Source organism: Bufo gargarizans, chromosome 5, assembly GCF_014858855.1.
Source record: "Bufo gargarizans isolate SCDJY-AF-19 chromosome 5, ASM1485885v1, whole genome shotgun sequence".
NCBI lineage: Eukaryota > Metazoa > Chordata > Amphibia > Anura > Bufonidae > Bufo > Bufo gargarizans.
In genome coordinates, this window is record NC_058084.1 from 172394033 (window position 1) to 172418027 (window position 23995).

At 42.4% G+C, this 23995-nt stretch overlaps 1 protein-coding gene across 1 annotated transcript in view; it reads left to right on the top strand.

Moving 5' to 3' along the window:
- LOC122939367 (collagen alpha-6(VI) chain-like) overlaps nt 1–23995 on the top strand; it is a 245052-nt gene that overhangs the window by 115111 nt on the left and 105946 nt on the right. Inside the window, exons 14-20 of the mRNA XM_044295433.1 lie at nt 11660–11805; nt 11908–12000; nt 21706–21760; nt 22060–22070; nt 22995–23066; nt 23307–23333; nt 23689–23733. Coding sequence (XP_044151368.1) covers nt 11660–11805; nt 11908–12000; nt 21706–21760; nt 22060–22070; nt 22995–23066; nt 23307–23333; nt 23689–23733 — 449 coding nt within the window. The remainder of the gene's footprint in view (nt 1–11659; nt 11806–11907; nt 12001–21705; nt 21761–22059; nt 22071–22994; nt 23067–23306; nt 23334–23688; nt 23734–23995) is intronic.

Sequence of the window (23995 nt, forward strand, 5' to 3'; positions counted from 1 at the left end):
CATTCAATCCTATTTTTATTTTCATTTTACCATTATATTGCGATGCTACCCAAAGTTGAATGAACCTCTCCTCTGCCTGTGTGCTAGGCCTAAATATATGCCAATGGACTGTTGCAGTGGTGGCTGACATGAAGCCTGATTCTCTGCTATGACATGCAGACTAATTCTCTGCTGACATGAAGCCAGATTGTCTGTTACGGGACCTCTCTCCTCTGCCTGGGTGCTGGGCCTAAATTTATGACCATGGACTGTTGCAGTGGTGGCTGACGTGAAGCCTGATTCTCTGCTATGACATGCAGACTGATTCTCTGCTGACATGAAGCCAGATCGTCTGTTACGGGACCTCTCTGCTCTGCCTGTGTGCTAGGCCTAAATATATGCCAATGGACTGTTGCAGTGGTGGGTGACGTGAAGCCTCATTCTCTGCTATGACATGCAGACTGATTCTCTGCTGACATGAAGCCAGATTGTCTGTTACGGGACCTCTCTGCTCTGCCTGTGTGCTAGGCCTAAATATATGCCAATGGACTGTTGCAGTGGTGGGTGACGTGAAGCCTCATTCTCTGCTATGACATGCAGACTGATTCTCTGCTGACATGAAGCCAGATCCTCTGTTACGGGAGCTCTCTCCTCTGCCTGGGTGCTGGGCCTAAATTTATGACAATTGACTGTTGCAGTGGTGGGTGACGTGAAGCCTGATTCTCTGCTATGATATGAAGACTGATTCTCTGCTGACATGAAGCCAGATTGTCTGTTACGGGACCTTTCTCCTCTGCCTGGGTTCTGGGCCTAAATTTATGAAAATTGACTCTTACAGTGGTGGGTGACGTGAAGCCTGATTCTCTGCTATGATATGAAGACTGATTCTCTGCTGACATGAAGCCAGATTCTCTGTTACGGGACCTCTCTCCTCTGCCTGGGTGCTGGGCCTAAATTTATGACAATGGACTGTTGCAGTGGTGGCTGACGTGAAGCCTGATTCTCTGCTATGACATGCAGACTGATTCTCTGCTGTCATGAAGCCAGATTGTCTGTTACGGGACCTCTCTGCTCTGCCTGTGTGCTAGGCCTAAATATATGCCAATGGACTGTTGCAGTGGTGGCTGACGTGAAGCCTCATTCTCTGCTATGACATGCAGACTGATTCTCTGCTGTCATGAAGCCAGATTGTCTGTTACGGGACCTCTCTGCTCTGCCTGTGTGCTAGGCCTAAATATATGCCAATGGACTGTTGCAGTGGTGGGTGACGTGAAGCCTCATTCTCTGCTATGACATGCAGACTGATTCTCTGCTGACATGAAGCCAGATTGTCTGTTACGGGACCTCTCTGCTCTGCCTGTGTGCTAGGCCTAAATATATGCCAATGGACTGTTGCAGTGGTGGGTGACGTGAAGCCTCATTCTCTGCTATGACATGCAGACTGATTCTCTGCTGACATGAAGCCAGATTGTCTGTTACGGGACCTCTCTGCTCTGCCTGTGTGCTAGGCCTAAATATATGCCAATGGACTGTTGCAGTGGTGGGTGACGTGAAGCCTCATTCTCTGCTATGACATGCAGACTGATTCTCTGCTGACATGAAGCCAGATTGTCTGTTACGGGACCTCTCTGCTCTGCCTGTGTGCTAGGCCTAAATATATGCCAATGGACTGTTGCAGTGGTGGGTGACGTGAAGCCTCATTCTCTGCTATGACATGCAGACTGATTCTCTGCTGACATGAAGCCAGATTGTCTGTTACGGGACCTCTCTGCTCTGCCTGTGTGCTAGGCCTAAATATATGCCAATGGACTGTTGCAGTGGTGGGTGACGTGAAGCCTCATTCTCTGCTATGACATGCAGACTGATTCTCTGCTGACATGAAGCCAGATCCTCTGTTACGGGAGCTCTCTCCTCTGCCTGGGTGCTGGGCCTAAATTTATGACAATTGACTGTTGCAGTGGTGGGTGACGTGAAGCCTGATTCTCTGCTATGATATGAAGACTGATTCTCTGCTGACATGAAGCCAGATTGTCTGTTACGGGACCTTTCTCCTCTGCCTGGGTTCTGGGCCTAAATTTATGAAAATTGACTCTTACAGTGGTGGGTGACGTGAAGCCTGATTCTCTGCTATGATATGAAGACTGATTCTCTGCTGACATGAAGCCAGATTCTCTGTTACGGGACCTCTCTCCTCTGCCTGGGTGCTGGGTAGTGTTGAGCGCGAATATTCGAAAAGCAAATTTTTTTCGCGAATATCGCAACTTCGCGATTTCGCGAATATTTCGAATATAGTGCTATATATTCGTAAAAACGAATATTCGTTTTTTGTTTCCCCCCCCCCCCCCACAAAATTACAGTACACATATAATTGATTGTTTCCCAAAGGTCCAACAGCTCAGATCTTACTCACATTGCCTAGAAAGTGATTGAGGCGCGAATCTTCGTAAGGCGATTTTATTAGCGCACATGCGAATATCGGCACGTCCCAGAACAGAGGCAAAGGGCTTTGCATTCATACATTAGTGAATTGAGTTGCGAATCTTCGTAAGGCGATTTTATTAGCGCACATGCGAATATCTACACTTGTCCCAGAACAGAGGCAAAGGGCTTTGCATTCATACATTAGTGATTGAATTGAGCTGCGAATCTTCGTAAGGCGATTTTATTAACGCAAATGCAAATATCTACACTTGTCCCCAGAACAGAGAGGCAAAGGCCTGTGCATTCATATAGTATAGCACCATATTCGCGAATACGTAGAACTTCGTAAAAGTCGATTTACGAATATTCGTATTTTTTATTTTACTTTCCACCTTACAGATTACATTGATCTGTACTCTGTCAACTACTGTCATCACCCCCCACTGTATCTCGATTGATTCCCAAAAGTCTCACATTCCCTAGAAAGTGATTGAGGTGCGAATCTTCGTAAGGCGATTTTATTAGCGCACATGCGAATATCTACACTTGTCCCAGAACAGAGGCAAAGGGCATTGCATTCATACATTAGTGATTGAATTGAGTTGCGAATCTTCGTAAGGCGATTTCATTAGCGCACATGTGAATTTTGCATAGCATATGTATTATGCGATAATTCGAATTATCGCATATGCGAAATAATAACGAATTTGAATAATCGCGAATATTTTACGAATATTCTTTCGAATATTCACAAAATTTCGCGAATTCGAATATGGAACATGCCGCTCAACACTAGTGCTGGGCCTAAATTTATGACAATGGACTGTTGCAGTGGTGGGTGACGTGAAGCCTGATTCTCTGCTATGACATGCAGACTGATTCTCTGCTGACATGAAGCCAGATTGTCTGTTACGGGACCTCTCTCCTCTGCCTGGGTGCTGGGCCTAAATATATGCCAATGGACTGTTGCAGTGGTGGCTGACGTGAAGCCTCATTCTCTGCTATGACATGCAGACTAATTCTCTGCTGACATGAAGACAGATTCTCTGTTACGGGACCTCTCTCCTCTGCCTGGGTGCCGGGGCCTAAATATCTGAGAATGGACTGTTCCAGTGGTGGCTGACGTGAAGCCTCATTCTCTGCTATGACATGCAGACTAATTCTCTGCTGACATGAAGACAGATTCTCTGTTACGGGACCTCCCTCCTCTGCCTGGGTGCTGGGCCTAAATATATGCCAATGGACTGTTGCAGTGGTGGCTGACGTGAAGCCTCATTCTCTGCTATGACATGCAGACTAATTCTCTGCTGACATGAAGACAGATTCTCTGTTACGGGACCTCCCTCCTCTGCCTGGGTGCTGGGCCTAAATATATGCCAATGGACTGTTGCAGTGGTGGCTGACGTGAAGCCTCATTCTCTGCTATGACATGCAGACTGATTCTCTGCTGACATGAAGCCAGATTCTCTGTTACGGGACCTCTCTCCTCTGCCTGTGTGTGTGCTGGGCCTAAATATATGCCAATGGACTGTTGCAGTGGTGGCTGACGTGAAGCCTCATTCTCTGCTATGACATGCAGACTGATTCTCTGCTGACATGAAGCCAGATTCTCTGTTACGGGACCTCTCTCCTCTGCCTGTGTGTGTGCTGGGCCTAAATATATGCCAATGGACTGTTGCAGTGGTGGCTGACGTGAAGCCTCATTCTCTGCTATGACATGCAGACTAATTCTCTGCTGACATGAAGACAGATTCTCTGTTACGGGACCTCCCTCCTCTGCCTGGGTGCTGGGCCTAAATATATGCCAATGGACTGTTGCAGTGGTGGCTGACGTGAAGCCTCATTCTCTGCTATGACATGCAGACTGATTCTCTGCTGACATGAAGCCAGATTCTCTGTTACGGGACCTCTCTCCTCTGCCTGTGTGTGTGCTGGGCCTAAATATATGCCAATGGACTGTTGCAGTGGTGGCTGACGTGAAGCCTCATTCTCTGCTATGACATGCAGACTGATTCTCTGCTGACATGAAGCCAGATTCTCTGTTACGGGACCTCTCTCCTCTGCCTGTGTGTGTGCTGGGCCTAAATATATGCCAATGGACTGTTGCAGTGGTGGCTGACGTGAAGCCTCATTCTCTGCTATGACATGCAGACTAATTCTCTGCTGACATGAAGACAGATTCTCTGTTACGGGACCTCCCTCCTCTGCCTGGGTGCTGGGCCTAAATATATGCCAATGGACTGTTGCAGTGGTGGCTGACGTGAAGCCTCATTCTCTGCTATGACATGCAGACTAATTCTCTGCTGACATGAAGACAGATTCTCTGTTACGGGACCTCTCTCCTCTGCCTGGGTGCCGGGGCCTAAATATCTGAGAATGGACTGTTCCAGTGGTGGGTGACGGGAAGCCAGATTCTCTGCTATGGAACCTCTCTCCAATTGATTTTGGTTAATTTTTATTTATTTAATTTTTATTTTAATTCATTTCCCTATCCACATTTGTTTGCAGGGGATTTACCTACATGTTGCTGCCTTTTGCAGCCCTCTAGCTCTTTCCTGGGCTGTTTTACAGCCTTTTTAGTGCCGAAAAGTTCGGGTCCCCATTGACTTCAATGGGGTTCGGGTTCGGGACGAAGTTCGGATCGGGTTCGGATCCCGAACCCGAACATTTCCGGGATGTTCGGCCGAACTTCTCGAACCCGAACATCCAGGTGTTCGCTCAACTCTACTCATTTGCATATATGAAAATATTTTTCTCAGCAATGCGGGCACGTATAATCATGGGACCAACACAGATGTCTTCAGATGCCAAACACACATGCAACAGGTCAGCTAGTTTCCTATATACAAATCTGCTGACAGATGCCCTTTAATGGATCCGTGTATCCATTCCACCATTCCAATATCATAGGAACATATGCTTTTTATGTCTCTTTTCACTGATTCATTAAAGTCTATCAAATCAGTGAAAAACTCAATACACTCGGATGCAACTCAGACACAAAATAACAGATACGGATGAGATCAAAAACTGAAACAGAAACCATATCGGTCGTGGATGCAAGGACCCTTAGGATCTTTCTGATATTTTTAGGGCATGTCCTAGCCATGTCCATTTTCACTGATCTGAGCCACCTATTAAAGTCAGATCAGTGAGAAACTGAATACACTCAGATGCAACTTGAACACCAAAAAAAACTGATATGGATCGGATAAAAAACTGAAACACAAGCCATATCCTTCAAGTGCATGTGGCCTTTGACTGATCCAGATTCATTGCAGTGGCTAAGGCTAGGATAAATGTGGTGCATCTGTAGGCTGTCCAGTCTAACTTTACCTATTTGTTAGCTTAACGAAAACCAAAAAGTGTGTACAATTTTGGTGCACAATGTCACATTTTAAGTTATGCAAGTTTCCTGTGAAGCCACAGACACTTTTTGCAAAGTCATTCCTCATTAAAGGAAAAGGTGCAAAAAAATTCTAAAACACTTAATAACTATAGTGCAAAACAAGTGCAATAGTTATTTGGCACAGATTGTACCACAATTTCAAGAGTAAATCTGCCCTGTATGTGATTGTATTAGACATTACAAGGAACATTTATCAAGACTGGATCATTCATCCACCAGTCCTGATCTCTCCACACTGGCATAAGATGTGCCTAATTTATTAAGAGGCAGAAGTCTCTTAACAAGTCAGATGATGTTGTGCACAAAAAACTTCAGTTATACCTTCTGTTACTTTCTGGAGAAAGTTATAGTAAATGCGGTGGGCGGCGTAAGGCCATGCCCCTCCAGCTAAGCCACAATGTGTTTTATACTTAAAAAAAAAACATGGGAATCAGTGGGTGATGTATGTAACTGTATAGCAGACAGTTGCATACCTCGGGCCTATATATTTTGTGTATAAATTAGGATATTCTTCTGTGTAACTGAGAAAAAAATAAACAAAAATAATGTATGAAGAGATGCCCATCTAGAATCTGTCTGCAGAGTGGTGCAAATTGTTGCATCTATGGTTTCTACAACCTTTTCTAACAAAAGGGGGCAGGGCTTAGTGGAAATGGGTGGGGATTCTTTGGGAAGGAGACAAAGATGTGCCAAACATTTGTGCCAAAACTGTGCCATAATTCTGGGTTAAAAATTGTTCTCAAACCGAAGCAACTAATAGTTGGTGTAAAATAGTATTAAGCAAATCGAAGTATCCAAAGTGGACTTCGATCCGAATTTCAGGAAAAATTTGATTTGCCGCAAATCTAAATTTCCTCACACTTTGTGTTAACGAATCCATTTTCCCTGAAATGGCGGTAAAAAAAAATACATCCATTTACGCACGAAAAGCCATCCACAACCATTTTGAAGTTATTACGCAAAATGTCTCGCGCGATGACGTATGATGTCACCACGCCGGCCAGTTCTCCATCATTGCACCTGACATACAAAATTTGTGAAATTCGGTGAAGCAGCCGAATCTAATTTTTCATAACTTTGCTCATGTCTAGTATAAAGTTAGACAAAAGTGTTTATCCCTGCAATACATTTATCATCCAGCATGCCTAAGCTTAAAGCGACACTGAGCTTTCAGGAAACTTTACATTACTCAGAACTGTGTGTACAGAAATAACACTATTTCTGGCCATTATATCACTTTTATCTAGTATTCTTAAACAGTTTATGCTTGCTTAACATTTATTTTTCAATCCTCTTGGACATAACATATGGACTAGCTATCATTCACTGCACACACAGAATGTAAAGGAGAAGCTGCATTCTAACTATTTTAAAGTCACTCAGAAGCAGCCCCAGGATAATGGAGGACATTACAGAGAAATACTAACCTATGTTTTTGTGAATGAAGCACTTGTGATGAGCAATAACCTTTTTATGTAGCTGTGTAGTCTCTCTGGTTTTTTCCTGTTTCACTCATTTCCTGCTCACTCCTTTCCTCTCTCCTTAGGCCCCTTTCACACGGGCGAGTTTTCCGTGCGGGTGCGATGCGTGCGGTGAACGTATTGCACCCGCACTGAATCCTGACGCATTCATTTCTATGGGGCTGTGCACATGAGCGGTGATTTTCACGCATCACTTGTGCGTTGAGTGAAAATCGCAGCATGCTCTATATTGTCCGATTTTCACACGACGCAGGCCCCATAGAAGTGAATGGGAAGCGTGAAAATCGCATAGCATCCGCAAGCAAGTACAGATGCGGTGCGATTTTCACGCACGGTTGCTAGGAGACGATCGGGATGGAGACCCGATCATTATTATTTTCCCTTATAACATGGTTATAAGGGAAAATAATAGCATTCTGAATACAGAATGCATAGTAAAACAGCGCTAGAGGGGTTAAAAAAAAATAAAAAATAATTTAACTCACCTTAGTCCACTTGATCGCGAAGCCCGGCATCTCCTTGTGTCTCCTCTGCTGAACAGGACTTGGGGTGAGCATTAAATACAGGTAAAGGACCTTTGATGACGTCACTCCGGTCATCACATGGTACGTCACATGATCTTTTACCATGGTGATTCACCATGGTAAAAGACCATGTGATGACCGGAGTGACGTCATCAAAGGTCCTTTACCTGTATTTAATGCTCACCCCAGGTCCTGTTCAGCAGAGGAGACACAAGGAGATGCCGGGCTTCGCGATCAAGTGGACTAAGGTGAGTTAAATTATTTTTTTTATTTTTTTAACCCCTCTAGCGATGTTTTACTATGCATTCTGTATTCAGAATGCTATTATTTTCCCTTATAACCATGTTATAAGGGAAAATAATACAATCTTCAGAACATCAATCCAGAAGTTCGGGTTTGGGTACCAAACATGCGCGATTTTTCTCACGCGAGTTCAACGCATGACAATGTTTTGCACTCGTGCTGAAAAATTGCGCATTTTCCCGCAACGCACCCGCCTCTTATCCGGGCAAAAAAACTGACGCCCGTGTGAAAGAGGCCTTAGACTTGCATTGACATGTGTAATATAATCCTTTTGCAAAGATGATCCGGTCCTGACATTTTTCAAAGTGAAAAGCAATTAGCGGGTGTGGAGAGGGAGAGCTGGTAAACAGCTGATAACAGGAGAACTAGATATTTCTCACTGATAAAACATATTACAAATCTTCTTCTGATTCCTTACACTATTGATTTATATAAATAGGTGTGAAAAATTAGTGACCATTTGAACTATCCACAGGCCTAGTAAGTCTGCCACAGAAACAGCAAAAGGCTCATGAGCCCTGATGCAGGAGTTCATCTTGGGCCCTCCTTCCCTCAGTGCTTTGTGATAAGGAACAGGGGAGCACCTAGCCTTTCTGCTGCCTGAGGCAAACATTTAAACAGCACTCCCTATGCCAAATTCTCAACTAAACCACTTCCCCCTAGCTATACTATTAAAGATATACTTGAAAAATAAAATGACATGCAAAGCTACAAAACATACAGGTTAATACAGCACCCATACATCTTAAAACCAGTGACGTCTCCTCTGATATAGACATTCTCTTTCCTCGTCTTCTTAATTCAGACCAGACCGCCATGATTATTTATTTGTTTTAATGCTGTACGGAGACCTGTCTCCATACAGCATTAAAATGTTTTGCATCGAGGAGACAAAATTTGTTTCATCCGAAGTCGCACGACACTTTGGTGAATGAACTTGGTATTCATTTCTGCATCTTCAAAAACATTTTAAAGTCGGAATCCAAAGTTGGGTTTGGTACTGAGGTATACCCCGTTATTTTGCGTGTCCCATGCAAAAATACTACCTTACAATGTGAACCAGTACAAAAAATACTCCCTTATAATGTGCACCAGTGCAAAAATTCCCCCTTATAATGTGCGAAAGCACAAAAATAGCAAAAAAGCTCCCTTATAATGTGTGCCAGTGCGAAAAATGCCCCTTTATAATACATGCCAGTGCAAAAAATAACACCTTAAAATGCTTGTCAGTACAAAAAATGCCCCCTTCTCTGTGCCAGAACATAAAATGCTCCCTATTTAGTGCCCCCAGTAGATGTCCCTATAGTGCTACCCCCATGGTACCCTAAAAACATGGTGCCAAATGGAAAAATAAATAAATTGAAATACTTACCTTCATGCAGCTGTCAGTGATACAGTGCATGTCCCTTTCCGAACTGGCTCAGGCAGCGCCATGATGAATCGTGCCACATGTGCCAGGCACTAGGCCTGAAGCCTATGAGAGGGAAATCTGGAGCAGGAAAACATTGCACCCATGCCCCACCACAACACTTAGCTGTATCACTATCCAATTGCTTACATAATCATAATTTTAAAAGTGTATATTTTTATCATTTTTAATCTTTTAAAGCAATGTAATTAAAAAACATTCCTTATCAAAGCCTCAACTTTTCTAAATTTTATGTTTATAAACTGTAATTCTGTGTTTCCCAACAGTATATATGTGTTGTTTAAGGGGTAATCTTTTTCTTTACAGAGAGCCCATGCTATGCAGAGTACGTGTGTGAAGTATTGTAGACCAGGCGATGCCCCTAGTATGCAGAGTATGTGTGCGCAGTATTGTAGGCCAGTATTGATGCCCTTCAGAGTTGCTTGGAAATATATTCAAATTAGTTTCTTATTATCTGATGCTGGGAGATAATAGACATGATAATTTGTATCTATGTTACCCAAAAATCAAGAGGAGTGTTGTGTAGCCAACAATAGTCACGTATATCAACTTCTCTCCATAAAATAAATATTACCCACCCAGAGGTTCCCCCTAAGGCTTTGGATCTAGAAATATAGTTTTTATCTGATTAAGGCTTTTTTTTTTTTTTTTTTCATAAAAGAGCTATTTGCAGATGTAAGGCTGACTTAGCTATTGTTTTTCGCTTTACTACATAAGCATATTTAAAGAACAGAAAAGTGTTTTTGCCAATTTTATGTTTGACATAATGCAGTGCTGCTATTGTTGTTCTGTTCTTTTTAGGTTATCTTTTCCTTTTTTGTCAGTTAAGCTAATTTGCATAATTTGCCATTCTGTGAAAGATATCCAAATTAGCTTTTCTTCCAAAACAGAAAGGAATGCTAATCTTTTCTCATGCCAGTTGAAATATATGTGATTTGCATGCACTCTTCCTAGAAAATAGTCATACAATACTCATGCTCCCTACTAATAAAGTTCAACCCAATGAGTACCCCACAAGGGACGTTAACCACCACTGTCTAGTATATCTTGAGACATTTTGGTTCTCTTGTTCTTCTTACAAGTTTCATTGAGAGAGGTATAAGCTTTGTAGAATATTATAATTCTCGTCTCACATTCAGTTGAAGGTTACTTTGTCTAAAGTTGAACCAAAAAAGTGAAATAAAGTTGCTAAAGATGTTATTTGCCTTTGTATACTAATGATGTATTCATGGGTAAATAGATAGGAACTGTCCCATTTAAGTGAGACAGCAGGAACCATAATTATACTTGCTGCACAGCAAGTAAGTAAACAGTAAGGCTGTGTTCACATAAGCATTTAGCCTTTATAGGAGCAGAAGAATGTAAAGGATGAATTTGACATATAACTGAGCTGAACAGAGCCTACAGATCCCATAGACTATAATGAGATCTATTAGGTTTCCTTCAGAGGATGGTTTTTGAAGCAAATACAAAACTCCAGCATTTGTCTCCACTTCAAAAACTGTCTCCTTTTTGGAAACCTAACAGATCCCATTAGAGTCTATGGAGTCCATAGGCTCCATCCTTTCCATTGCTGTAACAGAGCAGCAGAATGGAAAAGCTAAACTCTAATATGACCACAGCAGCAATGAGCACTGCATTATTTTCACAGAGATGCTTTCCTGTCTTTTGAATATGCTAACATGGTATAGCTAGATAAACAGCTAAGCCAGTGTCACACCTGCACGTAGCTCTTTCAGGACAAAAGCTCTTAACCAGAGACAAGAAAATGAAAACAACATTTCTAGTTGCAAGGCCTTAGTAGGGACCTCTAGGTGGGTACTATTTCTATTGTGGAGATCAGTTCATATGCATGACAACTATTGTAGGCTAGATAAATTACCATGTCTAACATCTGCCAGCTTATTCACAAAAAAAATAGGGTTCAACTTAATGAGAACTTTTTGAGAAGTTCGGACTGAATCCTGAATCGGTAGAACCAGTTCGCTCATCCTTAATCCTTAATCTACATGCACTTTGGGGGTCAGCTGAGAATATGCTACTTTGCAAATATGCCATTACAAAAAATGTAAGAGTCTGCATGAAATATATATCACATTTTTTTGTTTTCCAGGCCTGGATGGTTTATTACTGATTGGTCTGGAAGATGTTCAGAATTTAAATGAATTGCAAGAAATAGAATTTGGCAGAGGGTTCGCTTACCATCAACCTCTGAGCATTGGAATTTATGAGTTACCAAGTGTAATGTTGAAAGAAATTGTAAGTTGTAGAATAGAACAGAATTTTTTTTTAAAGAAACTATACTTATGATATTTATGTTATATATATATTTTATAATTAATTATTTTTGCCTTCCAATAGGACACAGTTGCTGAAAGAAAATGTTGTAATGTTATTTGCAAATGCTCTGGGCAAGATGGTCCTCGTGGTCTACCTGGCCCTCCAGGACTGAAAGTAAGTAGAGCTTATGGCAAAACTGTGAACATAGTTCCAATAGGTCAGCACATAGACCCCCTTTGGGTCTGTATACATACATGAGCCACCATATGGTGCATTTGTAATGCAATACATTCTGCCCTCCAGTGATGTTCAATGAAAATGCTTGCATGATATTGCATGTTATGAAGCATGCTGCATTTTATTCACTAGTTCTAACAGAAGCATAGGTTCACATCCATGAACCATCCATGAACCATTCTCTCTATAGAATCCAACTATATAGACATAAATATCAAGTATACAGTTAATAAAATATACTGTTACTTTACTTTCAAAAGTCTTTTTGATATTTATTAGCAGTTTTTGACCTTGTTGTTTGATTAACTTTTTGCTACGGGTAGTTATCAATTCCAACAATCTACTGTAAATACAAACAGTAGAAAATAAAAGTTTTGCCTGTACAGAAAACCTTTTTACATCTCTTGTATAAGATTTTTGTGACAATTTTTCAATTTTCTTTACGTTTTAATTTTCTAAATCTAATTGGCATGACTTTATTCCATGAATTATTCCCTCATAAATGCTTATATTGGATTTAAGGTCAATTTTCCCCATTTTACACTCAAAGGCACAATGAATATAAAACACATAAAATATAAAAGAACAATTCTGTCATTTCTTGATTCTATGATCCTATTCTAACCTTCAATCAATTCTGTAAAAAGTATATGAAGAAATGTTTATGTCCCAAGGGATTAAGATTCAGGATGCCAGGCAATGCTTCCTGTGAAAAGGAGAATGTAAATAAGCTTTTATGCAAATCTGACTTCTTAGGGCCACCTATTGGATGGCTACATTATAAGTCAGTTTCAGGTCCTTTAAATAAGTCTTGGAATAATGACTTGGGATATAAGCCCAAACCAGAATATAAAAAAAAGAAAAGAAAAAAAGACACCCATCCGCAGACTGTTTTGAGGTTTTTGCCCCTTGTCAGTGCTTATATCCCAAGTATTTGGCCTCTGTCTAATAGTCCAGATGCCTGCATTAGAAGCACAAGACTCTGAGCTCTGTTACTGTAAGGTCCTGGCAGTGCAACTGTGACACAGCATGTACTGTACAGATGTCTATGTACAGAATATGTATGTTATCTGTTCACTGAATAGTCCCATCTCACATATATTTCTGTTAAGTGTGACAGTGCAGATAACACACACACAACAGAGTAAATATGTGCAGTGTCAGGACCTTTCTTGACAGCCACCTCTACAGTGTTCATTTTAGGACATGGTCAAATATAATAGTCAAGTATCAGAATAATGCCAGTGTGACACCTGACCCTGACTCTAACACCTGACCATGAACCTGACACCTGGCCCTGACACCTGACCCTGACACCTGACCCTGACACCTGACTATGACACCTGACTCTGATACCTAACCCTGACACCTGACTCTTATACCTGACCCTGACTTTGATATTCTGACCCTGACTTTGATATTCTGTCCGCAAAACACGGACATGGCAATGTGCGTTCCTCATTTTGCGGACCGCACATTGCCGGCAGTATAATAGAAAATGCCTAATCTTGCAATTTAGCTAACAATTGCGGACAAGAATAGGACATGTTCTATTTTATTCGGGAACGGAATTGCGGACCCGGAAGTGCATCCGCAATTCCGGATCCGGGCAGTACATAGTGCGGCCCCATAGAAATGAATGGGTCCGTAATTTCGTTCCGCAAAATGCGGAACAGAATTGCGGATGTGTGAATGGAGCCTTATTGTTCAGTGTCTGAGTCTGAAAAATATGTTACATGCTGTAGTTACATAGGTTTAAAAAGGACACAAGCCCATCAAGTTCAACCTTTATCAATATACAACATTAACCACTTCAGCCCCGCTAGGTGAAACCCCCTTCATGACCAGAGCACTTTTTACACTTCGGCACTACACTACTTTCACCGTTTATCGCTCGGTCATGCAACTTACCACCCAAATCAATTTTACCTCCTTTTCTTCTCACTAATGGAGCTTTCATTTGGTGGTATTTCATTGCTGCTGGCATTTTTACTTTTTTTGTTATTAATCAAAATGTAATGTTTTTTTTGCAAAAAAATGACATTTTTCACTTTCTGCTGTAAAATTTTGCAAAAAAAACGACATCCATATATAAATTTTTCACCAAATTTATTGTTCTACATGTCTTTGATAAAAAAAAAATGTTTGGGCAAAAAAAAAAAAATGGTTTGGGTAAAAGTTATAGCATTTACAAACTATGGTACAAAAATGTGAATTTCCGCTTTTTGAAACAGCTCTGACTTTCTGAGCACCTGTCATGATTCCTGAGGTTCTACAATGCCCAAACAGTAGAAAACCCCCACAAATGACCCCATTTCGGAAAGAAGACACCCTAAGGTATTCGCTGATGGGCATAGTGAGTTCATCGAACTTTTTATTTTTTGTCACAAGTTAGCGGAAAATGATGATGATTTTATTAATTTATTTTTTTTCTTACAAAGTCTCATATTCCACTAACTTGCGACAAAAAATAAAAAATTCTAGGAACTCACCATGCCCCTCACAGAATACCTTGGGGTGTCTTCTTTCCAAAATGGGGTCACTTGTGGGGTAGTTATACTGCCCTGGCAATTTAGGGGCCCAAATGTGTGAGAAGAACTTTGCAATCAAAATGTGTAAAAAATGACCGGTGAAATCCAAAAGGTGCACTTTGGAATATGTGCCCTTTTGCCCACCTTGGCAGCAAAAAAGTGTGACACATCTGGTATCGCCGTACTCAGGAGAAGTTGGGGAATGTGTTTTGGGGTGTCATTTTACATATACCCATGCTGGGTGAGAAAAATATCTTGGTCAAATGCCAACTTTGTATAAAAAAATGGGAAAAGTTGTCTTTTGCCAAGATATTTCTCTTATCCAGCATGGGTATATGTAAAATGACACCCCAAAACACATTCCCCAACTTCTCCTGAGTACGGCGATACCAGATGTGTCACACTTTTTTGCTGCCAAGGTGGGCAAAGGGGCACATATTCCAAAGTGCACCTTTCAGATTTTGCAGGCCATTTTTTACACATTTTGATTGCAAGGTACTTCTCACACATTTGGGCCCCTAAATTGCCAGGGCAGTATAACTACGCCACAAGTGACCCCATTTTGGAAAGAAGACACCCCAAGGTATTCCGTGAGGGGCATGGCGAGTTCCTAGAATTTTTTATTTTTTGTCACAAGTTAGCGGAAAATGATGATTTTTTTTTTTTTCTCTTTTTTCCTTACAAAGTCTCATATTCCACTAACTTGCGACAAAAAATAAAAAATTCTAGGAACTCGCCATGCCCCTCACGGAATACCTTGGGGTGTCTTCTTTCCAAAATGGGGTCACTTGTGGCGTAGTTATACTGCCCTGGCAATTTAGGGGCCCATATGTGTGAGAAGTACTTTGCAATCAAAATCTGTAAAAAATGACCGGTGAAATCCGAAAGGTGCACTTTGGAATATGTGCCCCTTTGCCCACCTTGGCAGCAAAAAAGTGTGACACATCTGGTATCGCCGTACTCAGGAGAAGTTGGGGAATGTGTTTTGGGGTGTCATTTTACATATACCCATGCTGGGTGAGAAAAATATCTTGGTCAAATGCCAACTTTGTATAAAAAAATGGGAAAAGTTGTCTTTTGCCAAGATATTTCTCTCATCCAGCATGGGTATATGTAAAATGACACCCCAAAACACATTCCCCAACTTCTCCTGAGTACGGCGATACCAGATGTGTCACACTTTTTTGCTGCCAAGGTGGGCAAAGGGGCACATATTCCAAAGTGCACCTTTCAGATTTTGCAGGCCATTTTTTACACATTTTGATTGCAAGGTACTTCTCACACATTTGGGCCCCTAAATTGCCAGGGCAGTATAACTCCGCCACAAGTGACCCCATTTTGGAAAGAAGACACCCCAAGGTATTCCGGGAGGGGCACTGCGAGTTCCTAGAATTTTTTATTTTTTGTCACAAGTTAGCGGAAAATGATGATTTTATTTTTTTCTCTTTTTTCCTTACAAAGTCTCATATTCCACTAACTTGCGACAAAAAATAAAAAATTCGAGGAACTCGCCATGCCCCTCACGGAATACCTTTGGGTGTCTTCTTTCCAAAATGGGGTCACTTGTGGCGTAGTTATACTGCCCTGGCAATTTAGGGGCCCATATGTGTGAGAAGTACTTTGCAATCAAAATCTGTAAAAAATGACCGGTGAAATCCGAAAGGTGCACTTTGGAATATGTGCCCCTTTGCCCACCTTGGCATCAAAAAAGTGTCACACATCTGGTATCGCCGTACTCAGGAGAAGTTGGGGAATGTGTTTTGGGGTGTCATTTTACATATACCCATGCTGGGTGAGAGAAATATCTTGGCAAAAGACAACTTTTCCCATTTTTTTATACAAAGTTGGCATTTGACCAAGATATTTTTCTCACCCAGCATGGGTATATGTAAAATGACACCCCAAAACACATTCCCCAACTTCTCCTGAGTACGGCGATACCAGATGTGTCAGGGCAGTATAAATACCCCACATGTGACCCCACTTTGGAAAGAAGACACCCCAAGGTATCCAATGAGGGGCCTGGCAAGTTCATAGAATTTTTATTTTTTTTGCATAAGTTAGCGGAAATTGATTTTTTATTTTTTTTTCTCACAAAGTCTCACTTTCCGCTAACTTAGGACAAAAATTTAAATCTTTCATGGACTCAATATGCCCCTCAGCAAATACCTTGGGGTGTCTTCTTTCCAAAATGGGGTCAGTTGTGGGGTGTTTGTACTGCCCTGGCATTTGAGGGTCTCCGCAATCATTACATGTATGGCCAGCATTAGGAGTTTCTGCTATTCTCCTTATATTGAGCATACAGGTAATGAGATTTTTTTTTCCGTTCAGCCTCTGGGCTGAAAGAAAAAAATGAACGGCACAGATTTCTTCATTCGCATCGATCAATGTGGATGAAAAAATCTCTGCCAAAAAAAAAAAATGGAGGGGAAAGGCGTCTGCCAGGACATAGGAGCTCCGCCCAACATCCATACCCACTTAGCTCGTATGCCCTGGCAAACCAGATTTCTCCATTCACATCAATCGATCATTGCCGGGATTTTTTTTATATTTTTTTATATATATATATACAAAGTGCTTGCCAAAGCATAGGAACGCCGCCTCCTCCTCAGCTCGTATGCCTCGGCAAACGTATCTGTCACTGCAGAGGAGAAAATCCCGTCTTGCAGCGCCGCATACACCGACTTGCGTGTAATCTGACAGCAGCGCAATGCTTCTGTCAGAATGCACATCGGTGCTGCAGCTAGTCAATCGGTTGGTCCACCTGGAAGATAAAAAAAAGAAAAAAAAAAAAAAACAGGCCGCAACGCAATAATTTTATTAACTTTGCAACAGAACATGTAACTTTAACTTTTTTAACTGAACATTAACGTGTTTGCTTACTGGTGTGTTTTTTTTTTTTTTTTTTTTTTTTTTTTACCTTTATAGAACAAACCTCTCCTTCCCCATGGGTCAATGTGCAAAGCGCAAATCGCCCAAAGATGTGGCGAAGTGCGTTATGCACTTTGTCCCATGTGAAAGGAGACGTTTGCAGCAGCAGTGAGTGAATGGGCCCTAACAGCCCTGTGTGCCTGTCCTGGTGAGATGATCCCTATGCTAATAGTGTACCTGTGAGTGGTACTTCCGGAAACACTCTCCAAAGCATAGGGCAGGGTGGTCCGGACAGTCAGGACAGAAATAGCGGGTGTCACGCCTTATTCCACTCCTGCTACAGACACGACATCTTTTTCGGGGTGACGGTTGGGTTGAGGTACCAGGAACGACATTGGGGAAATGTCGCTCGTGTAGACGGCTAACTACACTGGTGGTTGGGGCCACGGAACCTCCTGGATACAGGAGGTTCTCGATGATCTCTTCCTGAAATTTGAGGAAGGATCCAGTTCTTCCAGTTCTCCCAGCCTTACTGTAGAGAACAAAACTATTGTACAGAGCCAATTGAATTAAATATACAGACACCTTCTTATACCAGCGTCTGGTGCGTCGGGAAACTAAATACGGAGACAACATCTGGTCATTGAAGTCGACCCCTCCCATGTGGAGGTTATAGTCGTGGACTGAGAGGGGCTTTTCAATGACACGGGTTGCTCGCTCAATTTGTAATGTCGTGTCTGCGTGAATGGAGGAGAGCATGTAAACGTCACGCTTGTCTCTCCATTTCACCGCGAGCAGTTCTTCGTTACACAGTGCGGCCCCTTGCAAGACGGGTGGTAACGAGCCGTTGGGGGAAGCCCGCGCGACTAGTTCGCGCGGTACCACAGGCGCCAATCCGTTCTAGAAACAAATGCCTAAAGAGGGCCACACTTGTGTAAAAATTGTCCACATAAAGATGGTACCCCTTGCCGAATAAGGGTGACACCAAGTCCCAAACTGTCTTCCCACTGCTCCCCAGGTAGTCAGGGCAACCGACCGGCTCCAGGGTCTGATCTTTTCCCTCATAGACCCGAAATTTGTGGGTATAGCCTGTGGCCCTTTCACAGAGCTTATACAATTTGACCCCATACCGGGCGTGCTTGCTTGGGATGTATTGTTTGAAGCCAAGGCGCCCGGTAAAATGTATAAGGGACTCGTCTATGCAGATGTTTTGCTCTGGGGTATAAATATCTGCAAATTTCTGGTTGAAATGGTCTATGAGGGGCCGAATTTTGTGGAGCCGGTCAAAAGCAGGGTGGCCCCTGGGACGGGAGGCGGTGTTGTCACTAGAGTGCAGGAACCGCAGGATGGCCTCAAAACGTGCCCTGGACATGGCAGCAGAGAACATGGGCATGTGATGAATCGGGTTCGTGGACCAATATGACCGCAATTCATGCTTTTTTGTCAGGCCCATGTTGAGGAGGAGGCCCAGAAAAGTTTTAAGTTCGGAAACTTGGACTGGTTTCCACCGGAAAGGCTGGGCATAAAAGCTTCCCGGGTTAGCGGTGATAAATTGTGTGGCATACCTGTTTGTTTCGGCCACAACTATGTCTAAAAGCTCCGCAGTCAAGAACAGCTCAAAAAATCCCAGGGCCGAACCGATCTGAGCCGTCTCAACCCGAACTCCAGACTGGGCAGTGAAAGGGAAAACTACAGGTGCGGCTGAAGTTGGGGACTGCCAATCAGGGTTTGCCAGCACCTCTGGGATTCTAGGGGCTCTACGGGCACATCTTTGCGGTGGCTGCGACGGGGTCACTACTGCACGTGCCACCGTACCAGCTTCAACTGCCCTTCTGGTGCTCGCTACTTCACCAGGTTGTACGGCAGTGCTGGTACTAGGTCCAGGGAGGGCTGGGCTGCTGGTGTATGCCTCACCACGTAATCCGACAGCACCAGCCCCACTCTGCTGCTCTTGAAGCGGATCCTGCGCAACCTGCGGTCTAGCGACACGGGGCCGGGTACGCCTGGTGGTATCAGGGACCTCAGCCTCCTCGTCCGAACTTTGGGTCAGAGAGCCACTGCTTTCTACAGGTTCGTATTCTGACCCGCTGGATTCATCAGATGAGGGTTCCCACTCCTCATCCGACTGGGTCAGAAGCCTGTAGGCCTCTTCAGAAGAATACCCCCTGTTAGACATGTGGGCAACTAAATTTAGGGGTATTCCCTGAGACTACCCAAGAAAAAAAAAGCAAGCCTGTCTTACAAAGGGGAGGCTAGCGAAGTACCGGAGGCCGCTGCGGTTGATAAAAAATATCAAAACTGATTTTTTTATCGCCGCAGTGCGTGTAAAGTGAATGTGCAGTGATCAAAAAAAAATTTTTTTTTGTCACTGCGGTGGGGCGGGTGTGGGCGAACGATCAGGCCTGATCGGGCAAACACTGCGTTTTGGGTGGAGGGCGAACTAAAGTGACACTAGTACTATTATAGATCTGACCGTGATCAGTTTTGATCACTTCCAGATACTATAAAAGTACAAATGCTGATTAGCGATACGCTAATCAGCGAATAACGGACTGCGGTGCGGTGGGCTGGGCGCTAACTGATCGCTAACTACCTAACCAAGGGACCTAAACTATACCTAAAACCTAACGGTCAATAACAGTGAAAAAAAAAAGTGACAGTTTGCACTGATCACTTTTTTCTTTTCACTTGTGATTGACAGGGGTGATCAAAGGGGTGATCAAAGGGTTAATTGGGGTTCAGGGGGGTGATCAGGGGCTATAGTGTAGTGTTTGGTGTACTCACTGTGAAGCCTGCTCCTCTGCTGGATCCAACCGACGAAAAGAACCAGCAGAGGAGCAGGCAGCCATATAACAGATCATATTTACAAATATGATCTGCTATCTGGCACTTTGATTGGATTTTTTAAAAATCAGCAACCTGCCAGCCACGATCATTGGCTGGCAGGTTGCTGACGAAATACCTCTCGATGAAATGCCGGCGCGAACTGCGCACGCGCGGGCGCATACTCGCGTCATCTCGCGTCTCGCGAGATGACGCGTATATGCGTGACTGTGCGCAGCCCTGCCACCTCTGGACCGCACATCTGCGTTAGGCGGTCCGGAGGTGGTTAAAGGGGTTGTCTGGGTTCATATCCCCTTTTTCACCTAGGCAACCCCTCGGCTTTTTGTTTACATTTTTACACTGCTAGGCGGAGGCTTCCACCTAGCAGTGTTGCTGGTGATGTCACCAGCACTAATATGCAGGTTTTAGCTCTGCCCTAGCCTGTTTTACAGGATAGGGCATGGCTAAAGCCAACCCATTAGTGCCAGTGACGTCACGGGGAACACTGCTAGGTGGGAGCCTCTGTCTAGCAGAGACCTGCGGAAAAAACATAAATGAAATGAAATTAAATGCTCCAATGCTCATCTCAAAGGGGATGCCTGGGTGAAGAAGGGGATATGTCCAAGTTTAGCTCTAAACCCAAACCCCTTTAATTGTTGGCTTAATTATAACCCTCAATGCCGTTTGCTATTAGATAAGCACCCGTCCCTTCTTTAAATGCTAACATAGTATCTGCCATTTCATAGTTTGACTACGCTTACTGTAAAGAACCCTTTCCTGTCTTCCCTCCACATATATTGAATGTCCCCTGGTCCTTTGTAAAGTCCTTGGATTAAATAAGTCATGCCCCAGTTCTTTGTACTGATCCCACATGTGTCTATACATGTAAATGAGATCACCTGTAGGGTGTCTTTTTTACAAGCTGAACAAAGCTCAACAGAGTTCTAAGCCTTTCATTTTAAGACAGACCTTCCATTCCATTTAATAATCTGGTTGCCCTTCTCTAAACCCACTACCTCTTTCTTTTTATACACCCTAAAATATCATTTGCTTTTACAGCTGCTATCTGGCATTGAGTACTGCTGCTTAGCTTACTTGTAACCAGAGTACCCAAATCCTTTTCTTGTTCTATTGTCCCCAATTTAATTCAATTTTTTCTGTATGCAGACATATGATTAGTGTGGTCTTAGGTGAATTACTTTACTTTACATATATCAACATTACATTTCACCTGCCATGTTCTTACCCATGCTGCCAGCCTATCTAGGTCTTTCTGTAATTGTTGACAGTCAAACTGATAGACAACAGCGCTGTCCGTTAGACCCCATTGAACCTATTGACATTTTTTCTGGCACAAATTGAACAAAGCCTTAGAATTTGAAGATTTCTGTATTACAATTATTTTTTCTGTAACTAGGGAAGACCTGGGACAAAGGGCTCTCAAGGACATCCCGGTGAAGAATGGTGGGATGGTAAGTACAACATTTTTATTTTATTTTTTGTATAAATGTATTCAAATGAGAATATAAGACCCTAGTCAACTTTTAAGCACTGTGCAATGAAACACCATGACATTGTATATCCCGGCTCCTTCAGCACAAGCATATGCTTCGAAAAAAAATCAGCTAAATAAGATTTGACATTAGTTTGGAAAATGTATAATCATATTCACTGGGACATCTTCCGATTGCAGCATAGTTTGGAATGAAAGCTAAAAATTATCATAATAACTCATAAGCTTCAACTTTATACTTTTTATGCTAATGTCTAGGCTTTCTTACTGTATTAAAACTCAAGTTGGATGTGTGCTGCTTAGCTAGCTTGGGATTGAGGCAGGATAGGTATACTGGGGAATACGGCCCTCTCTACTGAACGATCCCAGGTCTCTGGTCTAGCAAGACAAGTAGCAGAAAACATTGAGTAAGGCCTCATGCACACGGCCGTTGTTTTGGTCTGCATCCGAGCCTCAGTTTTTGCGGCTTGGATGCGGACCCATTCACTTCAATGGGGCTGTAAAAGATGCGGACAGCACGCGGCTGCAAGTAGCGTTTTGGTGTCCTTCTACAAAGGGGAATGGAGACTGAACTGATGCAAACTGATGCATTCTGAGCGAATCCTTCTCCATTAAGAATGCATTAGAATGCAAACTGATCCGTTTTGGACCGCTTGTGAGAGCCCTGAATGGATCTCACAAACGGAAAGCCAAAACGCGAGTGTGAAAGTAGACATACACTGCTTGATTCCAGGGGTTCTGACCACCATGCAATCCATCAGTAGTGGCCGTGCTTGAAAATTATAAAAGAAAAATGCTGGCCTATGTGTACTCTCGCGGTCTACAGAGAGGCCAGAACATTTTCCTATAGTGTGGAAGCATGGATACCACTGCTATATTACGGAGTGGTCGTAACCATGGAAAGGAGCAGCGTATAACTTGATGGAAAATAAAATGAAACAAGACAGCAAAGGTAACAATATGGACAATCACAATACATTAGTAAGTACCTTGTATTAACTTTGTGTGCATGATAAATTCAATTTGCTGTAGTGCGAAAACCCCATGAAGTTAGACGCTTTGTAAAACCCAATTAAACTGTCCAAAGTATCCAAGCATTGTTTTAGGGCAGTCGTATCATATTATCTGATATCTAATGCTATAAATCTTGTAAATAAAAGCTGTAAAAATTTGAAATTTTCTATTTTTTTAAGGGTGAGAGAGGTCCACGTGGAGTGAATGGGACTCGTGGAGAAAGTGGCTGTAATGGGCCTAGAGGCCAAAAGGCAAGTTAACAATAATATATATTCAAGACAGGGGCATAGCTATAGTGGAAGCACCGGAAGTGGCTGCAATGGGGCATAAAGTCAGAAGGGGCCCACCCAGGAGGACTGAAAAATTATGTTTCTGTCAGGGCCCCCTCAACAGTATTATACAATGACATTATATACAGTGACAGTATATACAGTGACATGACACAGTATGTACGTGCATCCTTAATAATCCACTTTTTACTGTATTTTTAGGGTGGAAGAGGCTTTCGAGGAAATGAAGTAAGTTTCAACTGGATTCAGAAAATTATGTTACAATTCTGGTCAGATGATATTAGAATGATGTTTGATGATGCATGTTTATATCTAGTGGTAATATAACATCTATCTATCTATCTATCTATCTATCTATCTATCTATCTATCTATCTATCATAAAAGAACATTGATTTTACTATATATCATACAGTATATAGAGCATCAGGGACATCATGAATACAGATTTGCTCAACAGTAAATATTGCTCCTCTGCTTTTATAGTTGTAATATGAAGGTTGTACTGTACAATCTGTAAAATAATTATTTTCATTTGTAATTTTAATGTTCTATGCAACTTAACACTGATTTATGTTTTGTAGGGAGAATATGGGGATCATGGTATTGATGGTGTGCCTGGTGAACAGGTAAATTAAAGCATTTAAGAATTCCATTAAATTAAACTTTGAGCTAATACATCAACTCATATACAGTAGTTACATAGTATGGTTGAACAGAGACATATTTCCATGACATTCAGCCAAGGGATATGTGGGGATGTAAATTACGGGAAGAGGAATGATAAGCAAGAATTCTTCACATCTTTATAAACAATAATGCATATTAGTTCTAAGAAATCATCTAAGCCTTTTTTTAAACTGTTCACAGTTCCTGATGTGACCTTTTCCT